Source organism: Squalius cephalus, assembly GCF_949319135.1.
Source record: "Squalius cephalus genome assembly, chromosome: 15".
Classification (NCBI taxonomy): Eukaryota; Metazoa; Chordata; class Actinopteri; order Cypriniformes; family Leuciscidae; genus Squalius; species Squalius cephalus.
In genome coordinates, this window is record NC_137136.1 from 17,493,398 (window position 1) to 17,515,941 (window position 22,544).

General features: G+C 36.4%; 2 protein-coding genes across 2 annotated transcripts; one reads left to right on the forward strand and one right to left on the reverse strand.

The window, feature by feature from the left end:
• Nucleotides 1-4,704: 4,704 nt before the first annotated feature.
• Nucleotides 4,705-10,650, forward strand: LOC307172685 (meprin A subunit beta-like; the record flags this gene model as incomplete). Its single annotated transcript, XM_079895235.1, has 9 exons — nt 4,705-4,732; nt 4,847-4,925; nt 5,032-5,149; nt 5,666-5,844; nt 6,004-6,222; nt 9,380-9,604; nt 9,716-10,147; nt 10,248-10,421; nt 10,538-10,650. The coding sequence occupies exons 1-9, from the start codon at nt 4,727-4,729 to the stop codon at nt 10,648-10,650; spliced, it is 1,545 nt and encodes a 514-aa protein (XP_079751361.1). The 5' UTR covers nt 4,705-4,726.
• A 2,946-nt stretch (nt 10,651-13,596) lies between these two features.
• On the reverse strand, nt 13,597-20,317 carry gtpbp10 (GTP-binding protein 10 (putative)). Its single transcript, XM_079894895.1, has 10 exons — nt 20,146-20,317; nt 18,958-19,151; nt 17,900-17,991; nt 17,552-17,696; nt 17,194-17,267; nt 15,992-16,044; nt 15,494-15,601; nt 15,332-15,409; nt 14,569-14,692; nt 13,597-14,145 (listed from the first exon to the last, which is right to left on the reverse strand). Exons 1-10 carry the CDS (start codon nt 20,176-20,178, stop codon nt 13,904-13,906), a joined length of 1,143 nt encoding a protein of 380 aa, XP_079751021.1. The 5' UTR covers nt 20,179-20,317; the 3' UTR covers nt 13,597-13,903.
• Nucleotides 20,318-22,544: the final 2,227 nt, after the last annotated feature.

Here is a 22,544-nt window from a genome sequence, read left to right on the forward strand (position 1 = left end):
TAAAAGTTTCTAATTATATAACTTTCAATTTCAGGGTTCCCATATGTGATTGGGTGCATTGATGGAACCCACATTCCCATTAAAGCTCCTTCAGTCAATGAAGGAGACTATGTTAATAGGAAGTCAATCCATAGCATCAATGTGCAGGTGACAATAGATTTTTTGGGTGCTAAATGTTTGGGTGTTTAAACCATTAAATCATTACTGGTCCCCACTAACTAGGTAATATGTGATGCAACCCACCTCTTCACTAATGTTGAAGCCAAATGGCCAGGGTCTGTACATGATGCCAGAATGTTTAGGGAGTCATCATTGTGCCACAAATTTCAACAGGGTATGTCTTGCCTAACACAATGTTTTTTTTATTTATTTATGCAATTATACACTTTAACTACCTTTATATGACACTTCAATGGTTACTTGCTGGGGGACAGAGGGTACCCCTGTCTGCCCTATATGATGACACCCTATCCTGAACCTGAGCCTGGACCACAGGCACAATTCAACCTGGCCCACAGCAGAACATGGACCATAGGCATCCTAAAGGCAAGGTTTCAGTGCCTGCGTGGGCTCAGGGTCAACCCAGAAAGGTCATGTGACATCACAGCTGCTTGTGTTGTTCTTCACAACATTGCCACACTGAGAGGTGAGAGGGCCCCCCCCTTCCCTTGAAGATGGCCAAGAGGAACCCCCAGTGAACCCAGTAGACCAAAGAGATGGCAGGGTGGTACGAGACATGATTTGCCAAAATCACTTTAATTAAAGCCAGTTAACAGTCAAGTGTTGTTCATTGTTTCTTTATTTCCTGTAACAAAAGACATTTGTATTTATTGCTTTAGATTTCATTCATCAACCAATGACAGATTACTGTTCACATACTTTTTCCCACCTTAAGCTGGTGCTCCAGCAATTCAATTTCAAGTCTGGCCTTTTTTTAGGTTAAGCCTTTTCTCCTCCATTTGAAGCTGTATAAGGTCCATCTCCATGTCACTTTTTCTGATTTGCTTTTGAAGGTGGACCTTATACAGCTCTTTGGCAGGCAACTAGAAAGACAGAATAATTAAACATGACTGATAAAGTCTGTAATACAAACACAGACCAAATATTTAAATGAGGAAGGAGAACTACAGAACATTTCTTACACTGCTAAGATTCTGTGTGGAGGTAGATGGACCCTCATCTGTATTAAAATCTCCTGCCATTTTCTGTAAAATGACAATGACAATTTATTTATTCTCTTATGCAAAAAAGGGGGAATGCATTCTATGCATCATACCTCTATGGGCCTCCCCACATTTTCTGTTTCTGTCACAGCAGAAGTGGTCTCTTCATCGTCATCCTACAGTGAAAATAAGGAAGGATGCTTGGTCTAGCAAACAGAAACCTAAAGACAATAATCACTTACAACTGTGACAGAGTGTGGTGTTGCAGGAGGATCCAATAATACAATGTGGCCATCAGCAACATGATAATCATGCATATTCAATACTCAATGTATATTCTTAAACAAATACAACTAATAAAGAAGGACATTAGGAACATCTAAGAGTACTAGTAATAAGATTACAGTATACAGCATATGCAGTCAAAGCAGCATGCATACTGCACAAGTGAATCAATGACTGTAAAATGCATTCAAAATGCCCATTTAAAATGGTGACAGTGTTGATGATTTTCTTTATTAAAACACTGACAAAAACAGTGAAAACATAAATAAATCATAAGTATTAATATGGTACACCTACATTTTACTAAGCCACTTGTCTTGGTAGCTGAGTCTGATGAACTGCCCCCTGGAATCCCATCGACCACAGGTCGCCCTTTATGAAGGGACAGTGCCAGCTCCTCAACTGGGGTGAGGGAAGGTGGAGGTGGACCCCCACCTGTTTTACGGGCCTCAGCCTTCTTTCCATTGGCTTCATAGAAAACTAAATTACATGGCGTCAGTAACACGTTTAGTAAGTTTAGAAAATATTACCTTGCTGGAGAATGTTTTTGTGTTTCATTTTGACTTGGCTCACACTTATTCTGGCTCCAGAAGGATTACACCTGATAAAACAAGAAGCCAACATAGCCAATTATGTGCATGTACTACTGTAATATTAAGAAATGTATGGAGGCCAACAAGTAAATACTTGTCTATTTTTACTACATGCCCCAAATAATTTTTGCGTCACAATGAAAGGGGAAAATAGCCCATTTCTAATTTTATAAACTCACGCATTTACTCTGTCCGTTATTTGTTGCCAAGCCAACTCTTTCTTTTGCTGATGCAGCAGTATTGTTTTTTTTTTTTTTTTTTTTTTTTTTTTTATAATGGGCTTATAGTCTTCATAAGCAAGCATTAAAACCTCCAACTCAGTTTCACCTAAGTATGTAGCTCGCTTTTTTTCTCCCTGGGTTTCCATGGTGACTCCTGAAATCGGCGATCCATTGAAAATGTCTTTATGTACTCACCGTGCGCGCGCATTAACTCTGGGTAACCAGTAGGAGGTTGATTAAACTAACTCTTCTCAGGTGTTTTGGAACCGACATACTCATGGTATGCGGGTTTGGGGTAAATCAACCCAGAGGTTATGATTTACCAAATGGTAAGTTAACCAAGCTTTCTGGAATACCCCCCGGATCTTCTGTATCCACTCAGCCCGTACCGCAGCGTCAACGGGCAATGCATGAAAGCTGACTTCTCTGTTATAACGTGACGACATGGTACATAACGGCACACAACAATGAAGTGCTGAGGCTGTCACCCTCTGAAAGGCAAGTCACCTCTCTTGAATCCTAAAAACACTCATTGTGAAAAATATCGCTGTGGTAATGGAACTCGGTCGCTGTTGTCTCCCGCTCTCGCTGTCAAATCACCGGAAGTACTGGCCCACACACTCAAGTTCGAAACGTCAACGGTCGCCATTTTGTGCACGGAGCGAATTATGAATGGGCCTACTACTAGTGACGTGATCGCCGTCGCTGTGGCTGTGACAGGGCCAAAGCTGCAGGCCATTGATGATCTTGGAAATGAAGGACCGAATCAGCGATAGCCTGCTCGCTTGTATAATAATAAAAATCGCTCCTTTGTGTCTTCATGGTATCAGACCAGTAATGATATACGTTACGTTGATTGTGCCTGTTACTCAAGAAAGCCACTAGATGGCACTGTGTTGTGTATGTGACGAAAAATGAAAAAAATAAAATAAAAAAAATAGGCTACTAGCTAAATGTGGAAATGTTAAGAGAAAATAAACGGTGAAGTATTTTATTTGAATAATTGAACAAAACAAGACTATTGTGGTCTATTTTAGTTATAGCCTAATATGGGTTGTTGTTTTGGTCTGTCTCAGATCATTAAAAAAAGTGTGCCCCCCTATGAAAATTAAATGCCCCCCCATTTGGTTTGTTCTGGCGACGGCCCTGTAATAACTTATAAGTGACTTATAACTGAATGTTTATAAAGTGTTACCAAAAACTTTTTAACCTTTATTTTCCTTATCCAGTCCACTGCAAAGCATGCTGGGAACTAGAAACTGCCCAGTTTTCAAAATGATCAAGACAGTTTCAATAAAAACATAAAAATTCAAGTTTAAATTATACAAAACATTACCAGAACAATTATCAAAACAATGTTTGCAATATAAAAGGTTTAAGTAACTTTTGATGGATTGTTCTATGCTAAATGTGCTCAATGCAGTATGTGTGTGTGTGTGTGTGTGTGTGTGTGTGTGTGTGTGTGTGTGTGTCATTGTTTCCAAGCTCATAAGGAAGTAAATAAAATAAAACTACTAACTGCATATTTAAATAACCTGTCATACTTCAAGGGACTCTCACTTGGTTATTACCTGCCAAGCTCGGTGGTCAAGCAGTTTTATGTTTTAACTTTAGCTGTTAATGACTGAACTGGTATGTATCCCACTTTTCTTTTTTAATCACATATTTTCATTGTCTGTAATTAAGATAGTAGTTTTTTCAACATTATTAAATTCTTGGTGTATTCCTTGCATTTTGCTTTCAATGCAAAATTAATGCAAATAATAAAACATCGTTCATAAAATGTAATCATTATGATTCCCAGTAAAAATGCAGTTATGTGCTTTTCTTCTGCTGAGTTTGGCTTTGGCACTTTGTCTTGCATCACCAATGGTAAGTTGGATAGAGAAGGCTTCTGTTATAATACATTGTCGTTGTAAAGGTGATACAGTTGTTGATTTTTAATAATATTTGTTTGATGTCTGAGTATTGTTTTCATATCTCATGTTCTCAGCCACAACCTGATATAAATGGTAAGTACAGCTCAGTCACTGACGTGAATCTGTTGTAATGTTATTGTAATATGTCTCACTTGCACAGTGTAAAATATCCTGTTGTGATTACGGTCTGAAATTTTGATTGCTCTTTTTTTTCTCATTTTACTTTCAGATTGTTTCACTAAAATTATGTTGACTAGCACTCAATTCTATTTTCCGACATAACATCTTTGTCTTCTTTTGTTTCCTTCATTATATTCTCCTCAAAGGCACCGAGGAATGGAAGGACATTTCAGATATAAACAAAGGTAAAACTATTATATCAAGAACTAAAGTACATTTATGTTAGTATAAGCTAACATATCTGTTTTTATTCATAAATCATTATTTATACTTCTATTTTATTCAAGCATATTTACTGTAAACTGAACACAAGCATATTTACTTTAAACTGAATTCTAGGTTTAAATCTCAGAGAAGGAGACATCATGGTGGTGAGTTGTGTTCTAAGAAATTCTCAAAGTACATGGATAATTATGAATATTGGATAATTCAAAAATCAGTCAATATGATATTTCTAAGAGTACTTAAAACAATTTGTTTTAAAGCCTAATCAAAGGAGTGCCATTCTTGGGAATAAGTACCGGTGGGATATTCCTGTCCCCTATGAGCTGAATGTGAATCTCAGTAAGAAAACATGGATTTATCACTTACAGTTTAACAAAAAATTTTTTTTAGTAGTTTTACTGTTATATGTTTTTCATCCATCATGTATTTTTGATTGTGATTATAGGAATGGACTATAAAGGAGTCATTTTGAGAGCTTTTGAGCAGTTCAGACTGAAATCATGTATTGACTTTAAGCCCAGAGCAGCTGAAGATTTTTACATCTCTGTGGAGAGTCTTGAAGGGTACAGTATGCTTCCAGTTAGTAATCCACAATATTAGTAATATGTGGTATTATAGACTATTCCGATACAGCCTAAACTATGCTATACTGAATGTATAGTATAAAGGCCCTTTCACACCTAGAGCGATAAGGTTTTACACTCATTCTAAATATAAAAGAATAGCAGAGTCCACAACACAATTATATCGATAACTGATAGTATTTGTAACTAATTTGTATTTTAAAGGAGCTGGAAACCCCAGTGGAGGCTTCTGACTGAACGATATCGTTAGAATTACTTTCAGAAAAAAAATTTTTCAGCTAATGGAAAAAAGTGGAGGATGACGCACTTATAATAAACAGAACATTATTGTCCGCTGGTGTGGATGCTAATAAGCCTATAGTTATAGTTGTCAATCTTGGTGTGAAAGGGCCTTAAAACATTCATGAGTTAACAAATTCTTTTACACTACCAGACAAAATATTAATGCACATATGTGCTGCATGAATGTGCTGTTATCTCTCTCTTATTTTGCAGGTGTTGGTCATATGTCGGCCGCACATTTCCTGGACGCCAGACTCTTTCCATTGGAAAAGGCTGTGGAATAAAAGCCATTGTTGAGCATGAGTTTCTCCATGCACTAGGATCTTTGCATGCGCAGTCAAGATATGACAGAGATGATTATTTGACCATCAAATTTGAAAACATCATAAAAGGTTGCTCTGAACTTTTATTATTTTTAGGAAAAGAGTAAAACAGTAAAATACAGATATTCACTGACATACTGATTGCAGTGCCCATTTAACTAATCAGCACTTTAATAAGCCATTCTTTATGAATAATCACCTTAATAACTCCATAGTCTTTATTTTCAGGCAAAGAGGGAAATTTTGATAAATACAGCGAGAATGTGACCACCACCCAAGGCACCCCATATGACTATTACTCTGTGATGCATTATGGTAAAAATGCCTTCAGTAACGGTAATGGATCCACGATCATCACCAAGCTTCCTGAGTTCCAAGATGTGATTGGTCAACGCCTGGACATCAGTGAATATGATGCGATTGAGCTCAACAAACTCTATAAATGCAGTGAGTATTTTACACACATTGTTTTCATTTGCAGTTTGTGGATGTTTTAGTGGAAATTGAAGTCTGATGTGGAAGACCAGGGAAAATGTGTTGTCCTTTAAGGAATTTAACTTTAGAATATTTGTTTTAAATATTTGTTGGTACATACATACATACATACATACATTCTCAGGTAAAAATGTGAAGTAATGTGAAATCACTTCCTGTTAAGTCCTTCCTGGTACTGCATGAAAACAAATATTATTAAATTCATAAAAGGACAACACACATGTCATGTGTGGGTAGTTGTAAGGAATTGATTTGCAATTCAAATAAAAAAAATTTCAACATCAACATCCTGGATGTTTCAAATGTTTTTCCAGGATCAACAAAATATGTTTAGGGCAAAATTTGGATGTGCAAATGAGTTTGCCTGAGTGCTTTTCTGTTTGCATTACAGATTCCTCCATCTCTTTCCTTGACCACTGTAGTTTTGATGATGCATCTCTGTGTCAGATGAGTGTCTGTTCTGCTGTGGATTATGGCTGGCAGAGAGTGAAGTCAGTGAGTGGCATCAATGTGACTGACCACACCTACTTAACCCTCTGGGCTTCTTCGTATAATAGTCACACTTAGCTTCCTCCCGCCCGAAAACGGGCGAAGCCTTAAAACTTTAGTTTACTTTTTCCCAGGATAACCAATCAAATATATTTTTGTTCTATAATGTTTTCTGATTATTATTTAGAATTTTTTATGATACTTTGCATTAATTATATAATTTTTATGAGCTATTTTTTCCATTAGAATTAATATATATATATTTATTTTATTTATTTTATTTTATTTTTCAATAAATGCAACATTTCACATCAAAATAGAGTGCAGGCCTAAAAAAAAAAAAATTTCAACTGAGAAGAGCGCCATCTAGTGGCTTCAAAATGTATTAATTTGTGTCATGTCCTATAGGCGGCCTATAGCTTTTTTATTTATTTATTTTATTTATTCCCATTCGGAAAGAATGTTTTTTATTACTAAGCAACCACTGAATGGAACAACACAAATTATATATCATTTTAAAGCTTAGGATCTCAGCTTTTTAATGCATATAATTACATTTATTAACTCCTAACGAGTGCTGAGTAATCCCTCTAAAACCGAGTGTACCGCCAGCAGGCGCCACCTAGCTGCGAAAATATTCTTTACCATATTTTTTAAAAATCTTGCCTTGATTAACACAAAGTTGATGTCATTTGAAAGCTGAGTCTGAACTTTACAGTGAATGTATCCACTTTGAAAAACTCTTAAGTATTGCTGAGTTATTTGCTGATAAATATAATTTCCTTTTTTTCATAATCTATAAAATAATGTACTGCAATGTGTCAAAAACATCATACAGCTCATGAAACATTCTCAGATAATTGAAAATGGCACTTCATTTTTTACAGCATATTATTACAATTAAAATGAGCCCAAAATTAACATAATCTATTGCTTTTATGACAAGATATTCTTCATGGAGAAAATATTGCCCATGAGGGGGTGTCAAAGACTGTACAAAAAGGCTATCTCTTTTCCAAATGCTGTAACTTTTGATTCCTTTATCCAAAAATTATAATTTTTTTATCCAGATGCAGCTAACATGTAGGGGGACTTCACTAAAAAAAGAATTTTCCTCCTACCTTATTTCCTTCCTGAGTTATTCCATGACAAATAAGAAAGATATGCAAAATCATAATAAAAATTATATATATATATTGTCTTTTATCCGCTGTTTCTTGGCAGGACAATGTCCAAATGTAATGTAATTTATATTTTCAAAAAATTTAAAAAGAGTTCTTTCAAACGATACCTACCTTTTGACTCTCCTTGCTATAGTTTTGGAGTTATTATGATTATATAATTTTTATATAGTTTGGGGCAAAATTGGCTGTTTCAGTCTTACCAGTTCATTTCTCTCTCTGTGTGTGTGTGTTTGTGTGTGTGTGTGTGTGGGGGGGGGGGGTGTCTTATTTGCACTCTTGATGTTCTAGAGTGTCACCCCTTCATTGCTGTACACTTTTTTTCAGCACAGTGGCTGATCTGTAGCTTGTACCACCAAAAGTTTCTCTGAGTTTTCCTATTTTTTCGTATTTCCCATTCATTTCCTATGTCGCCCGTTTTCGGGCGGGAGGAAGCTAAGTGTGACTTTTTTTTTTTACGACCCTTTAACATATCAGAATCATCTCCTTGATTTTTTTGTGTGTTCATATAGGTAATAAAACAAAAGTCACCAAGTTTCACCCCCATCCGATGAAGCAAAAAAAATAAACAATTCGAAATGTTCAAGTTTTCGCCCGTTTTCGGGCGAAGAAGCCCAGAGAGTTAAGCAAAGAACAAAATGGTGAGATCTGTTACAGTCAGACAGTGGAAAGTGTCTGTTTTATCACAAGAAGATAGTGGTGCAACGGATCACAATATATATATATTTTATATTATATATATATATATTAGTGCTGGGAAAAAATTAATCGCGATTAATCGCATCCAAAATAAAAGTTTGTGATTGCATAATATATGTGTGTGTACTGTGTATAATTATGTTGTATATATAAATACACACATATGCATGTATTTATTTAAGAAATATTTGCATGTATATACTGTATATACATTTCTACATAATTTATATTATATATAAATATAAATAATTTATATATAAATAAATAAAAATCTTAAATATATACATGCATATGTGTGTATTTATATATACAAAATAATTATACACAGTACTCACATATATATTATGCAAACACAAACTTTTATTTTGGATGCGATTAATCACGATTAATTTTTTCCCAGCACTAATATATATATAAATGTAACTTTGATTTTCATTTATAAATAACGCGAGAGTCCCAATTTTTCCGCGTTTAAAATTGTTTGAATGTGTAAATTGGCAAGACAAAACACGTCCAAATGATTAACTTTCTATGACGGTTAAACTGGCCAGTTAATCCGTGAATCACATGTGTGCCGATTCTGGCCCGTACGGATCTAGGATCAACTGTGATCCTTTGCACCCCACAGCAAAATAATTTATTTTAATTGCCCAAAAATCAAGGCTTCACTACCATCCACAGAAGCAGTCACTGTACCACCCAGTTCCACACAACTAATACACCTGTTTTCATGTCTGCAGGGATGTCTTTTTTCATGCACTTCAGCACAGAGGGGAGAAAGGAAGGGGACACAGCCAGAATGGAGAGCAAGACAATGACCCCTAAAAGAGACTGCAAAGTCCAGTGCCTGCAGTTCTACTACTATCACAGTGGTAATGAGTCTGACCAGCTCAACATCTGGATCCGAGAGTACCAGAATGAAGCAGACAACAGAGGAACTCTCAGACTTATGGATCAGATCACAGGTCTGTCTCTTCTTCAAGTGCTGTACATATTCAGAAAGAGGAAAACAAATGTGTAGGCCTATGCATTCAAGATGTCCTTAAAATGTTCAAAGTTAGTTTAATGTCTTGCAGAACTCCCTGGTAATTACTGGAAACTGCATCATGTGTCACTGAATGCAAAGAAAACCTTCCAAGTTGTATTTGAAGCCCGTAAAGGAGCTGGAAAGTCCCGTGGAGGCTTCTCACTGGATGATATCAATATTTCAGAGACTGAGTGTCCCCACACATGGCAGATAAAGGACTTTTCAAAAGGGAAATCTTCAACACATTTCAGTCCATTGTATTACTCCAGTGATGGTTATCGCTTTCAGGCAAATTTATTGGTGTATCAGAATTACTCTTATATGTATGTTCGTCTGGTATCTGGTGCATATGATGACCAGTTGCAGTGGCCTTGTCCATGGAGACAAATAACCTTCCAGATGCTTGACCAGAATCCACACATGCAGAAGCGCATGTCCTTAGAACAAAGCATCACCACTGACCCTGCTTTGGCATCTCCAAGTGAGGATCCTATTATTTTTCACATCACATCTGTGTTCATATGCAGCATTTTACTTAGCTAAAGATCAAATAAATTATTTTGTTATTTTTGTTGTAACAGATGGCATATATTACTGGGACAATCCTGGAAAGAATGGAACTCGAGTCACCGTTGGCAATGAGTCTGTATATGTGGGGCCATTTATGATATATCCATATTCCATAGTGAACAATGATCTGACTAGAAGAGAGTTTATCAAGGGTGGTGGCATCATATTTCTCTTCAGCATGCAAGGTAGGTTTTGTGAAGTAACCTAGGAGAATAAGTTTAACTTGAAGCAAACTGAACAAAAACTATGATATATTTCTATTGCGTCCCACTTTCTCATGTCTATATGTTTTCCAATCCAGATATCTCAGGGCTCCTTCATAATGACTCTCTACCCTGCCCTAAAGTGACAGTGAAGAACTTCAACGTTTCTCTTGATGCAAGAGCCCCGCAGGGACCATGTGCTTCAAGGTGAATATTCTTTTAACCTCTGTTGTGTCCTTGGTCAAAACACAGAAAACTAAAATATTTTTAGCAAGTACTTTAAAAAATAAAACAAAATTTTAGATAAATACTGTAGGAGAGAACACGTACACTGAGTGAATATAGTAACATCTGTAAGGCTGGAAGCTTACACTGGTATTTTGAACTAATAGTAGTAACAAAAAGAAGTTAAAGGATGACGTGCATAATCAGCTATTTTTCTGAATTCAATATAATTAATCTGACTCCATTATAGTTTTTATCCTTTATCCTCTGATTTTTTTAAATGTGAAAAAATAACTGATTGGTTCTATTGTATTAATAATGTTTATTTTTTACTGTTCTTCTTTTAGTGATTGCGCCAAGACTGCTTCCTCTCTGGTCATCTTGGTGATTTGCTTTCTTTTGCTAGTGAGTTAATCATAAGAAATCACTCTAATCACTTCCCCATGTTTGACTACACGAGTTCAATGCCAAAGAACTACATCTATCTTCAGCTTTCTGGGATATGACAGCTAAATGTGTATTGTTAATGAAAAGAGCTGAACATTTTAAGTTTATATTCATTCATTTACAATCAATGTTATTCTTAGAGTTAAAGGAGAACTCCGGTCAATTTTAACATTGAGCTAATTTTTTTTGTAAATTTGGAGTGCTGTCAGTACAGAGAACAACGACAAAAATCGGTGTTGCCTACACCGTGTTATCCTCTTTTTAAAATTTGCACCCTGTTGACTTCAATGGGGCAAGTTTTAAACCTGCTTTTAGCCTCTTAACATCCTTGACGTGTCATTACAAGTGCCCAGCCATGTGAGTGATTCCTTTAGAGCAGGGTTCACCAATCTCGGTCCTGGAGGGCCGCTGTCCTGCAGAGTTTAGCTCCAACCAGCTCCAACACACCTGTTTGAAAGTTTCTAGTATGCCTAGTGAGACCTTGATTAGCTGGTTCAGGTGTGTTTAATTGGGGTTGGAGCTAAACTCTGCAGGACAGTGGCCCTCCAGGACCGAGATTGGTGAACCCTGCTTTAGAGTGAACACGGGTGAATCTAACTGCAGTAGATGTGAAAGATATGAATAAAAATGATGTTATTTCAGCCAGCGCACATACCTGTATTTTCTTCCTGTTTTTGGTTGAAGTCCACAGTAGTCGATTGTCGAGTTCATGCGCGTGATAACCTATGCGTGTGAACTCGACAATCGACTACTGTGGACTTCGACCGAAAACAGGAAGAAAATACAGGTATGTGCGCTGGCTGAAATAACATCATTTTTATTCATATCTTTCACATCTACTGCAGTCAGATTCACCCGTGTTCACTCTGAAGGAATCACTCGCATGGCTGGGCACTTGTAATGACACATCAAGGATGTTAAGAGGCTAAAAGCAGGTTTAAAACTTGCCCCATTGAAGTCAACAGGGTGCAAATTTTAAAAAGAGGATAACACGGTGTAGGCAACACCGATTTTTGTCGTTGTTCTCTGTACTGACAGCACTCCAAATTTACAAAAAAATTAGCTCAATGTTAAAATTGACCGGAGTTCTCCTTTAATTATTTATAAATTGTTATAAGCAATTTATTGTCAAACTCTTCAATAATGTTAGATTCACACATTCTCTGTGGAGGTTATAGTAAATATTTGCCATATCTGAGTCTTTTCAATGTTATTAATCACTGCATGAATACTATGGTCTGTAAAATACCAATCTAACCTTGAAATGTTCTTTTTAATATAAATCACAAAACAGTTTTGCAAGTAATCAGTTTAATAAATATGACTAAAAAGTGTGTTTGAATGTAAATATAATATATATGTGAATATGCATACAAATTTGACAGATGGAAACTCTGCAAACTCTGAAACCGCCCACTATCTGAGTTTGGCTCTGTCCCAAATGGCACACTTCATATGCACTTTCGGTCTTGTGTCCGTTAAGTCCATGAGACCGTTGGGTGTCCAATTAGTCATTTTAGGTCTCAGAAGGGTGCTCGCGGGCGCCCCTTTTGTGGTCGATATGTGCCCTCGATACGCACTTTTGCAAACTCCGCAGCAGACTACTTCCCGACAGTCACAGCGGCGTTACGTCACAAAAGTGCACTCGTAGGCAGACCGCAAGTGTTTAGGGTGCCATTTGGGACAGGGCCTCTAACATGAAAAGGAGCCTATGCACCCTGGTTTGGCCTGCAAATGAAACCACCTGCAAGATTTTAGTTCCATCTAGTGGCATATGGTGGAGCTGCTACTTGTCTGCAGGTGAACAAGAGGATATACACATTTATGTTAAATATGATGCAAAATATCACGAGGAAGGTTTTCTGATAAACAGCATAACAATAAAAACCACTTGAGAACTCAGAAAGAAAACATTTGCACTAACTTTGGCTTAAGTGCTCGGTCAAGTGGTGATTGGTTTAATAATGCCACGACACAACCGTTACCATAGAAATAATAACAAGGAATTATATATTTATTGTAACAGTTCTATGAAATGTTAAAACCCCTTTGAACTTATGATTCCAGAATTTCAGCTTGCTGACTTACAAAAAACAACAACGGTCAAATCGGTTTCTCTGCTTTATTGACATCTTGACCAACTTTTAATTCATACCTGGATTTGGTCAACATGTGACTTTTTTTTGCTTCACAGTTCATCCTTTCATTCACTCTCACAATATCTGGTACAGTATAATCTAGTATGAAGCAAATCAATGAAGGCATGAGATACCTACATCACAAAAAACAGCATGAAATCTCAGCAGATGGCAGTAGAGCTCATGTATTGTGTCATACATTTTTCCGCCAAAATGCAAGACCTTGAAAAACAGTGACGCGAACTTGGTGATAAGTAAAACTACAGGCAGTCACTCTCAATAGACTTAAATCAAATTTATATGATTATGCCTTTTTAGTGTCTTACTACCTTGTTGGGGGGAAAAAAGGTCTCCCAGCCTGTTCAACTGACAATTTCCCAAAACCCCTTTAAAACCAGCAAACCAGACCAGCCTGATCAGACTGGGAGACTAGCTAAAACCAACTTTAAACATGCATGCACAGTTACATTGTAATGTAAAGACATATAAAGCACAGATACTAGTCTATACAACCTAGACTGATTTGTTAAATGAAAAACATACAATTTGTGTTCCTTTTAGCCACACATTCAATATTTCACAGGTCAGCAAATGTTCAACAGTATCCCTGAGGATTGTTTATGGACTGCCATACCTAAACCTGAATATGTGACCTCAGGTTGGTTGAGGAAACCCCCAGCTGGGTATGGATGAAGCAGGAATCTCCCTTCTCAACTTGAGTAGCTTCTCACTGCGCTGACCCTCAGTTTCTATGTCATCCTGCTCCTCAAGTGACTGACGAATGAGGGACTTGAGCAAGGGCAGTCCAAGGCCAGTCGTGGCAGAGACTGGGACGATGTGCATAAAACGCATTAGTGTTTTAGGGGTGACGTCCTCAGGAAAGATGTGGCTTGATTCTAGGGAAAGCAGAGCATTACTCTAAAGTTATCAATCAAGGAAAAATGCAGAAAAATGTAAAGGTCAGTGCAGTGGAACAATCACATTAGGCCTGCAATTCAGCAAAATGTACTTGTGGTAGAAACTTGAGACTGCCAAAATGGTCAAGTACAAATCACCATCTTTACAGAAAAATTACAGTACAAACTTGTGTAATGAATGGTCATTCTCAAGAGTGCTTTTAAAACAATTTCATGAAAAATAATGCAACCACCTTATTGATAAAAGCATGTGTCATGATATTACATTTCTGACGCACCCGTTATATACCTAAAATAACACAAAACAAAGGCTAATTCTAAACTAATACACATCTGTGACTATTCATGATATTACATATATAATAGTCCCTAAATAGCTTGTTTGCTTCCAATAATACCTACCATCCTGGTTCTCCAAGTGAGCTTCCAGCTCTCTAAGCCGGCCCTGAGCCTCAGGAAGGTCCATCTTATTTATGACCAGGATGGCTGGCTTGTCTAACAGTTCTTCCTTATACAACTCCAGCTCCTGATTTAAAAAAAAAAAAAAAAAAAAAGATCAGGAGCAAGTTATGCAGCAAAATATTGTATACAGAAGCATTTCATTGAGAAAAGCAGTAGTGTTTTAATTAGTTCACATGTGACATGGGTTACGTGTGTGTGTGTGTGTGTGTATGTGTGTGTGTGTGTACACACTACTTTTTAAAGGTTTGGGGTTGGTATGAGTTTTTTTATGTTTTTGAAAGATGTCTCTTATGCTCACTAAAGTTACATTTATTTTATAAAAAAAAAGACTGGAAAAAAATACAGTAAAACAGTAATATTGTGAAATATTACAATTTAAAATAACTGCTTTCTATTTTAATATATTAGATAATGTAATTTATTTCTGTAATGGCAAAGCTAAATTTTCAGCTGCTATTATTTGCTTATATAATATTATTTTCAATGTTGAAAACAGTTGTGCTGCCTATTTATTTATGATTCTTTCATGAAAAGAAAGCTCAAAAGAACAGCATTTATTTGAAATAGCAATCTTTTGTAATTTTATAAATGTCTTTATTGCTTTTTATCAATTCAATGCATTCCTGCCAGATAAAAGTTTTTTTTATTTTTTTTTTTTTTTATCTTAACCCCCAAACTTAGGAACGGTAGTGTATGTATTTACCTTGGTTAAAAGCAGTACAGTTTCAAATGCAGACCTAAACGGGGTTTTACTAGCTAGCTGAAACCCACAGATATCGACCTGAAACATCAGAACATGAGATTACTATACAACTCTCCCAGTACTTAACAGTAAGTTCACAACATAACAGACTGAACGCATTACCACAAACATAAGCTGCTTGGTTCTTTCCACATGCTTGAGAAACTTGTGTCCCATGCCTTTATTCACGTGAGCACCTTCAATGAGTCCTGGTAAGTCTGCCACTGAAACCTTCAGAGAAAAATAACTTCTGTAACTCATTCTGACGTAATTCTTCAGTCTGAAGAAGTGTGAATTATAAGACACAACATGCAATATAAAATCACATTTGCTAAAGATCTGTTTATTAAAAATGTAACTGTATGTAATTTTTGGTTTAACTGTATATTGTAATTTTGGTTTATCTTTATCGCAGAAGGTCAAAACCAAGCTTGTCAATCAGTATGCAGAATAAATCTAATTTAGTTATATCCTTAAATTAAAAACAAAGACTCTTCACACAATGTGGTCTTCTGAACAGGCATGTCACTGTTGGAACTACATTAAGTAATGACATGATAGCATCTTGCTGAGATGAGTGAATGTTATGAGTTCAGCATTTTGAAGAGCATGTCATCCTACCTGCTTGTGGTCATCATACATGATCTTTCCGATTTCAGGTCTTAAAGTTGTAACTATGGGGAAAAGGGGATAATTGTAAAAACATCCATATATATCATATATGCAACATTCTTCCACTTTCAACTGCTTTTTTTCCTGCAAATTTCCTGCTTATTATGTGTAAATATTTGTAAGAAAACAAAAAGATTTAACAACTGAGACATAAACTGAACACATTTCACAGACATTTGATGAACAGAAATGAAATGAGTCCCTGAAAGGGAGGCCAATATCAAAAGCAGCAGTGAGTATCTGGTGTAGATAGCAGATGCTTTAAGAGCTATAGTACATCTCATCCTCATTGACTGCCGCAAATTTGTCAGTTCTTGCTGTGAGATGTTACTCCACTCTTCCACCAGGGCACTTGCAACCTCACGACTGAGGAGACACAAAGTTACATGTGTTTTGGCACTGCAAACACAATCAACTGTCCTGTTTCCCTGCACTGTCTTACATTACGGACATTACAGTTTATTGCTCGGTTCACATTTGCAGTCCTCATGCCTCCCTGCAGCAGGACTATGGCATGTTCACACAGGTGATTGGGGACCCTGGGCATCTTTCTTCTGGTGTTTTTCCAGAGTCAGCGAAAAGGTCTCTTTAATGTCCCAAGTTATTTAATGAATGAGGCATTTTGTAAAGCGCTTTCATATGTACTACTGTACACCCAACGCACTTTACTATCATATCAGGGGATCTCTCCTCAACCCCTACCAGTGTGCAGCATCCACTTGGATGATGCGACAGCAGTCACAGAACAGCGGTGCCAGTGCACTCACCACACATCAGCTAAAGGTGGAGAAGAGAGAGTGATAGAGCCAATTCAGTGGATGGGGATGATTAGGAGGCCATGATTGTCTAGGGCCAATGGATAGAATCTGGCCAGGACACCGATGATGGATGGATGGATGGATGGATGGATGGATGGATGGATGGATGGATGGATGGATGGATGGATGGATGGATGGATGGATGGATGGATGGATGGATGGATGGATGGATGGATGGATGGATGGATGGATGGATGGATGGATGGATGGATGGATGGATGGATGGATGGATGGATGGATGGATGGATGGATGGATGGATGGATGGATGGATGGTTGGTTCAACTTTTCACTATGTTGGTTTAACTAAATTGTAACTGATTTTCAGTACTCACAGGGATAGCTGGCAATCATTGGTGTAGCATGAGACAAGGCAGTCAGCAAGGAGGATTTGCCTGCATTGGGAAACCTGTCAAAATAACACAAGCCTATCAAACCTGTAAAAAAATGTTTGATGTGTGTGAGTGAAATATGCAGAAAAACAATAACACAAGGAGGGTCACAAAGAATGACACATAGCAGTTTTTTTATGACAAAACATAACAATCAAAGTTTTTACATACCAAGTATAGTTTAATTATGCATTATATTTTTTGTGCATTTTTCCTACATCATGTTTAGCTCTTTATGTGTTTTACTTTTGACAGAAATACTTCCCACCCCAGTCCACATTCTGTGTAGAGATTCTCTCACCCTACAAGTCCAAGATCTGCAATGAGTTTAAGGTCCAGCCGAATATGTCTGGTTTGACCTTTACTGGGTAAGAACCCAGAGTGAAGAGAGCCACCATGACCACCTCTAGCCACCAAAAGTCTGTCTCCTTCACAGTTCAACTCCCCTAAAGCGAAAAGAATAAAATGTTCAATGACACAGAGTACACTGTGAAAAGGAACAAACAACACAAATTGGCATTTGATCTAAAAGTTCAAATGTGAGAGAAAATGTGTAGAAAAACATCAAACAGAGAAGTGAAGTGATATGAAGAATGTGAAAGGAAAACATTGGATGATCTAGATGTTAGAGAGGTGTAAATGGAATTACCTAGTATTCTCCCCCCATCAGTTGTGACACTGATCCCAGTAGGTGCGAATACCTGGGTGTCCTCTCCTTTCGCCCCTCTCAGAGAATAAATACTGACAAACGCACCACACAATACTTAGTCTCTACTCTCTATACTACAAAATCAGCACAATACAAATCAGATTCAACAGCTCTCAAAATCAGGTTTTAAAAGTCAATAAACAGCTTTCTGTGAGAAGCAGTCCAAAAATAAGTGTTTATTTACTGACTTGTGCACATTCTCTTAAATTAAACATACATCTGCACATTTAAATCTGAAATGATACACATGCAAATCAAAGAAATTGTCCACAGAATCATCTCCTCCTGGTATGTTCAGTGTGCTGATTTTCTGGGTGCATGCAAACAATGAAAATGTCTTGCATTTATCATAATCTGAACAGGTGGAACGCAAGAATATTCAATGAATAACAACAAAGTGTTCCTCACAAAACTTTTAAAGACTTGCAAAGCTTTTTGCACTACTTTGATGGACTTTATGGAGCTTGACATTTGGGTTCGCAGTTTCGTTATATGGAAAAACAAGCTTGGACATTCTGCTAAATATCTTAAATTCAATAGACTATTTGATAGCAACTATTTAAAAGATTGTGAATGAATCCTCTGCATGGAGCTAGTAAGCCTTCACAATATCAGAACAATACAGACCTCCTTACATCAAATTCACCAGACAAAAGAATAACACCTAAAATACGTGTTTTAGATTTCTCACTCCAACACAATCAATCAATTGGAGAGATCACACAATATGTTACTGCAAAAATAGGGCCCTGTGACATGACATGACAGATTATGTGTATATATATATATATATATATATATACACACACACACACACACACATATATATTAGTTAAAATATCTTATTGTAGATTAAAAACATAATATATTGAAAAGACAAAAATACTATTATATTATGCCTATAATATATAAGAAATTCCTACTATTGCCTTTCAGAGGAATTACTGACAATTTCCATTTCTCTCACCCTATACTCTTTCTAAGAAAAAATGACTCACCTGCTGTTTGAACCAACACCTGCAGTGAATCGTTTGTTAGGGTGTTTGTCCTTGATTTGCTTCAACGTAGTGCCTTTTTTGGCCACCACACACACGTCTCCACCATTTCCCCCATTTCCCCCTAAACGGGGCAAACCCATTCCTCCGCTTCCACCCCTCACATACAGCCGTATATTATCCACAAAGTTGCCATACTGAAATAAAAGAGATGCAGAATTAGTTAAGTTCACGAAACTATTTGTATTTCACCTTTGAACGCATGGAAATTTTCAAGCATAAAGATATTTATTTTCTGGTGTTGACATGACAGTACAATGAAAAATATATTCATTTGTGTTCCGAAGATGAACAAAGGTCTTACAGGTTTGGAATGACAGGAGGGTCAGTAATTAATGACAGAACTGTCATTTTTGGGTGAACTAACCATTTAAAGTCACGTTTTGCGATTGTGGTTCAGATAAATCATACATTTCACATACGTGTTTTATGCTATTGGTGTTTGTTTGTTTATTAAGAATGTTTTCTCATAAATCCAACCTAAATGAACCTTCAACTGCATAAGAACAGAGCCCTCAGATGATGTCCCTTTGAAGAGAGACCTGAGTGAGCAGGAAATACGTCTTGCTTAGGTACCTCAATCCTCGAGAGTCGAGGGAGGAGCTTAAGACGAAAGGATACCACAAACGCCTCGTCAACATTACGCACTTTGCAGCATACTCAGTTTCATTAATTAAAGTGTGTCTGTTCTGGGCCTCTGGGATAGACAACGTCAAGATTACAGCAGTTCAAATCAGGAAAATTACCAACAGGCTACTCATTCACGTCATCACACAGCAGCTAGCGCTAACCCCATAGTGAGATTAGCCAATAAAACGCATTCATTTATGAAAATAGTCCTATAGGCTATAGCCCACTCTGAAAAGGACAAAATAAGGAATTCTTACATCAGATTTATGGATAATGTTAATTAGAACAGTGTGCCAGCTCGATTTCAACTCATTTCACCACAAGATGACAATATGCTAAACATGTTAACGTTAAGTGTGTAGCATCATGTTTGTAACAGTAATAATAATCATATAGTAATTTGTTATACGATCTGTTAATGACACAGAAACTGAGCATGTGAAGGTCGGGCCACCTATGACTTCCTAAATGTCATTCTATAAATTTGCCAACGTTACTAACCTTGCGGAAGCAAGCTCTGCTTGTCCAGACCATCCCGAAACAACTCCTCAAGTCAGATATTGCCCTGAACTGGCACACAATCTATGTTTTTACTTCCAACGTTCCTTATTCAGCATTGCTGAAGTGAAGGACCAAACACGTGTGTGCTTCCGGAAACATGGCGATGTGTGCCGTGATTGGCTGCAAGTGCTGTCCATGTTTCCGCCTCACCCAGTCAGAACTAAACTAAAAAGACATTTTTAAAAACATTTTATTATTTGCATTTTATTCCCTGTTAACCGTAGTTACAAACAAAACAGTTACTGTCACAATAATATTTGTTTACATAATACAAACTAAAATATTTTCTCAATAATATACAATTATTAACTTTTTCATATAAAATAATGGCATTTTTTTTATAATTAAAAATAAAAAACATTTTGAGTTTCACAACAAACACACCGGAAAACAGCCATAAAACATACAAAACATAATAATAATTAATAATTTCTGAACATTGACTCTCAGTCTTTAATCACTTTTTTCAGGTGAATAACAGACATAGTTTAAAATTGTTTACATTTAGACAAATTTTATATTAACACAAAAAACAGAGATGAAAAATTAACATAAGTAAGAAATTTACTTTTGCTTATAAATGTTCAGTGATATCTTACAAAGATTTCTGAATTTTGGCACAATTTTGTCTCTATATAGTGTTGGTATGGCAACTAGTAAATACACTAAGTTTCGTCATGCTAGCAGTATTTAAAACAAGTGTGCTAAAACTAGTTTTTCGTATAACTTGCATACAAATAATTGATTATTTATTTCAAGACAGATACCTAAAAAACCTGGCAGTAGAAATTATGCCCACTGTGTCAGACAACAAAACTGGCATAAGACAGGTAAATATGAGAAAGCTCCCTTTGAGAGATCATATTATTATTATTACCATTGTTGAAAACTAAAAAAAACTAAAAAAAAATTCAAAGGTGTTTAAATATTGTTGGCCCACTTTGGCTAAATGTGTAAGATAAAGTGGGCAAGTGGGATTCAGGGCAACTGGCCGACCTTTAACCTTCAATATACTCAAATTCATTAAATAAATTGACGTTCACTGGTTATTTTGACATATCTACTTTTTAGAAAACAGAATTGTGTGTGCCATTAGGAAATAATTCAAGTCAGAGATGGAAGAAAGGAAAAAAAGAGCAGAAAATATAAGTTATAAGTTAAATATAATTGAATAAATTCAATCTGTGGAGTGAAAAAAGATGAGAGGAGCAAAATGTAGATGAAGAATATAAAGTTTTTAGTATTTACTCAATTTAAGTTCATTTAAAGTGTTTAGAAAAACAGACAGAAAAATGTTTACAATATGGTTACTATTTTAAATGTTCATTTTATTCAATTTGTGTTGGCTATTGTTGTTGCATGTGTAATAGTCTGAAGATAGACTGAATATTCTGATATGCAGATTTCATCAAATTTAATGTCAACACAACATGCTCAGTTGTTTTGAATTTTACATTGAGTGAATGATGATTTTTACTCATAGCCAAGGTGCTTTTGGGTATGAAAACATATATTAATAAATCATGTGTTTTAGTTCAGATCCAGGATCATTTTTGATATATCAGGGATGGCCCACTTTAAATAAATTTGTATGATCTTTAAAAATATTATTTGTATATAGCCTACCTTGCAAATAACACAATAGGCTATATAAACTGTATTCAAATTGATATATTATAGCTGGACCTGGACCTTAAAGTTAACAAAAGCAGGATAAAAAATTTTTTTACACGTTTAACAACAAGAGGCCCACTTTATTCACCCTACAGAAAAGAAAAGAATAGTAGGTTAATCATGAGCTCAAAGTCTTGTGTTGCCTCGATTGTGATTTAATTATGTTCTTCACGTCAATAGGTTTTTAGTGTAATTGGAATGGGCTACGGTCAACAGCATGACGTTTGAAACGTGGGCGCGCAGAGCTTTAAAAGTCTCTCCAGAAGTCGTTAAACACTCTGTCAAAGCCAATTATTCGCCTTCAATGGAATGACAGGAGACGTGTCTGCAGAACAATCGCAGAAAAGAAACGACTGAACATTGTAAGTAAATTATCTTTAGTAATGTTTTAGCTACATGCAGCTATTTCACTTGCTGTGGTCGGAGAAAGAGGACTTTTGTTGCTTTTCCAAAAGGTTTTGTTTTACGCGGCATATTGTTTATGGTTCGCATAAACCGCAACAGTTTTCAAGTCTTAAAAGATTTCACTGTTGATTCCATAGGTTCCAATGGAACGATTAATTGGATTCCTTGACGGCCAGTGGTGGCGCCTTCTGTCAGTGTGTCTGCTGATGCTCGCCACCGCATCATCGGTCTCCATACCCAATCTCGAGATGCTGAATACC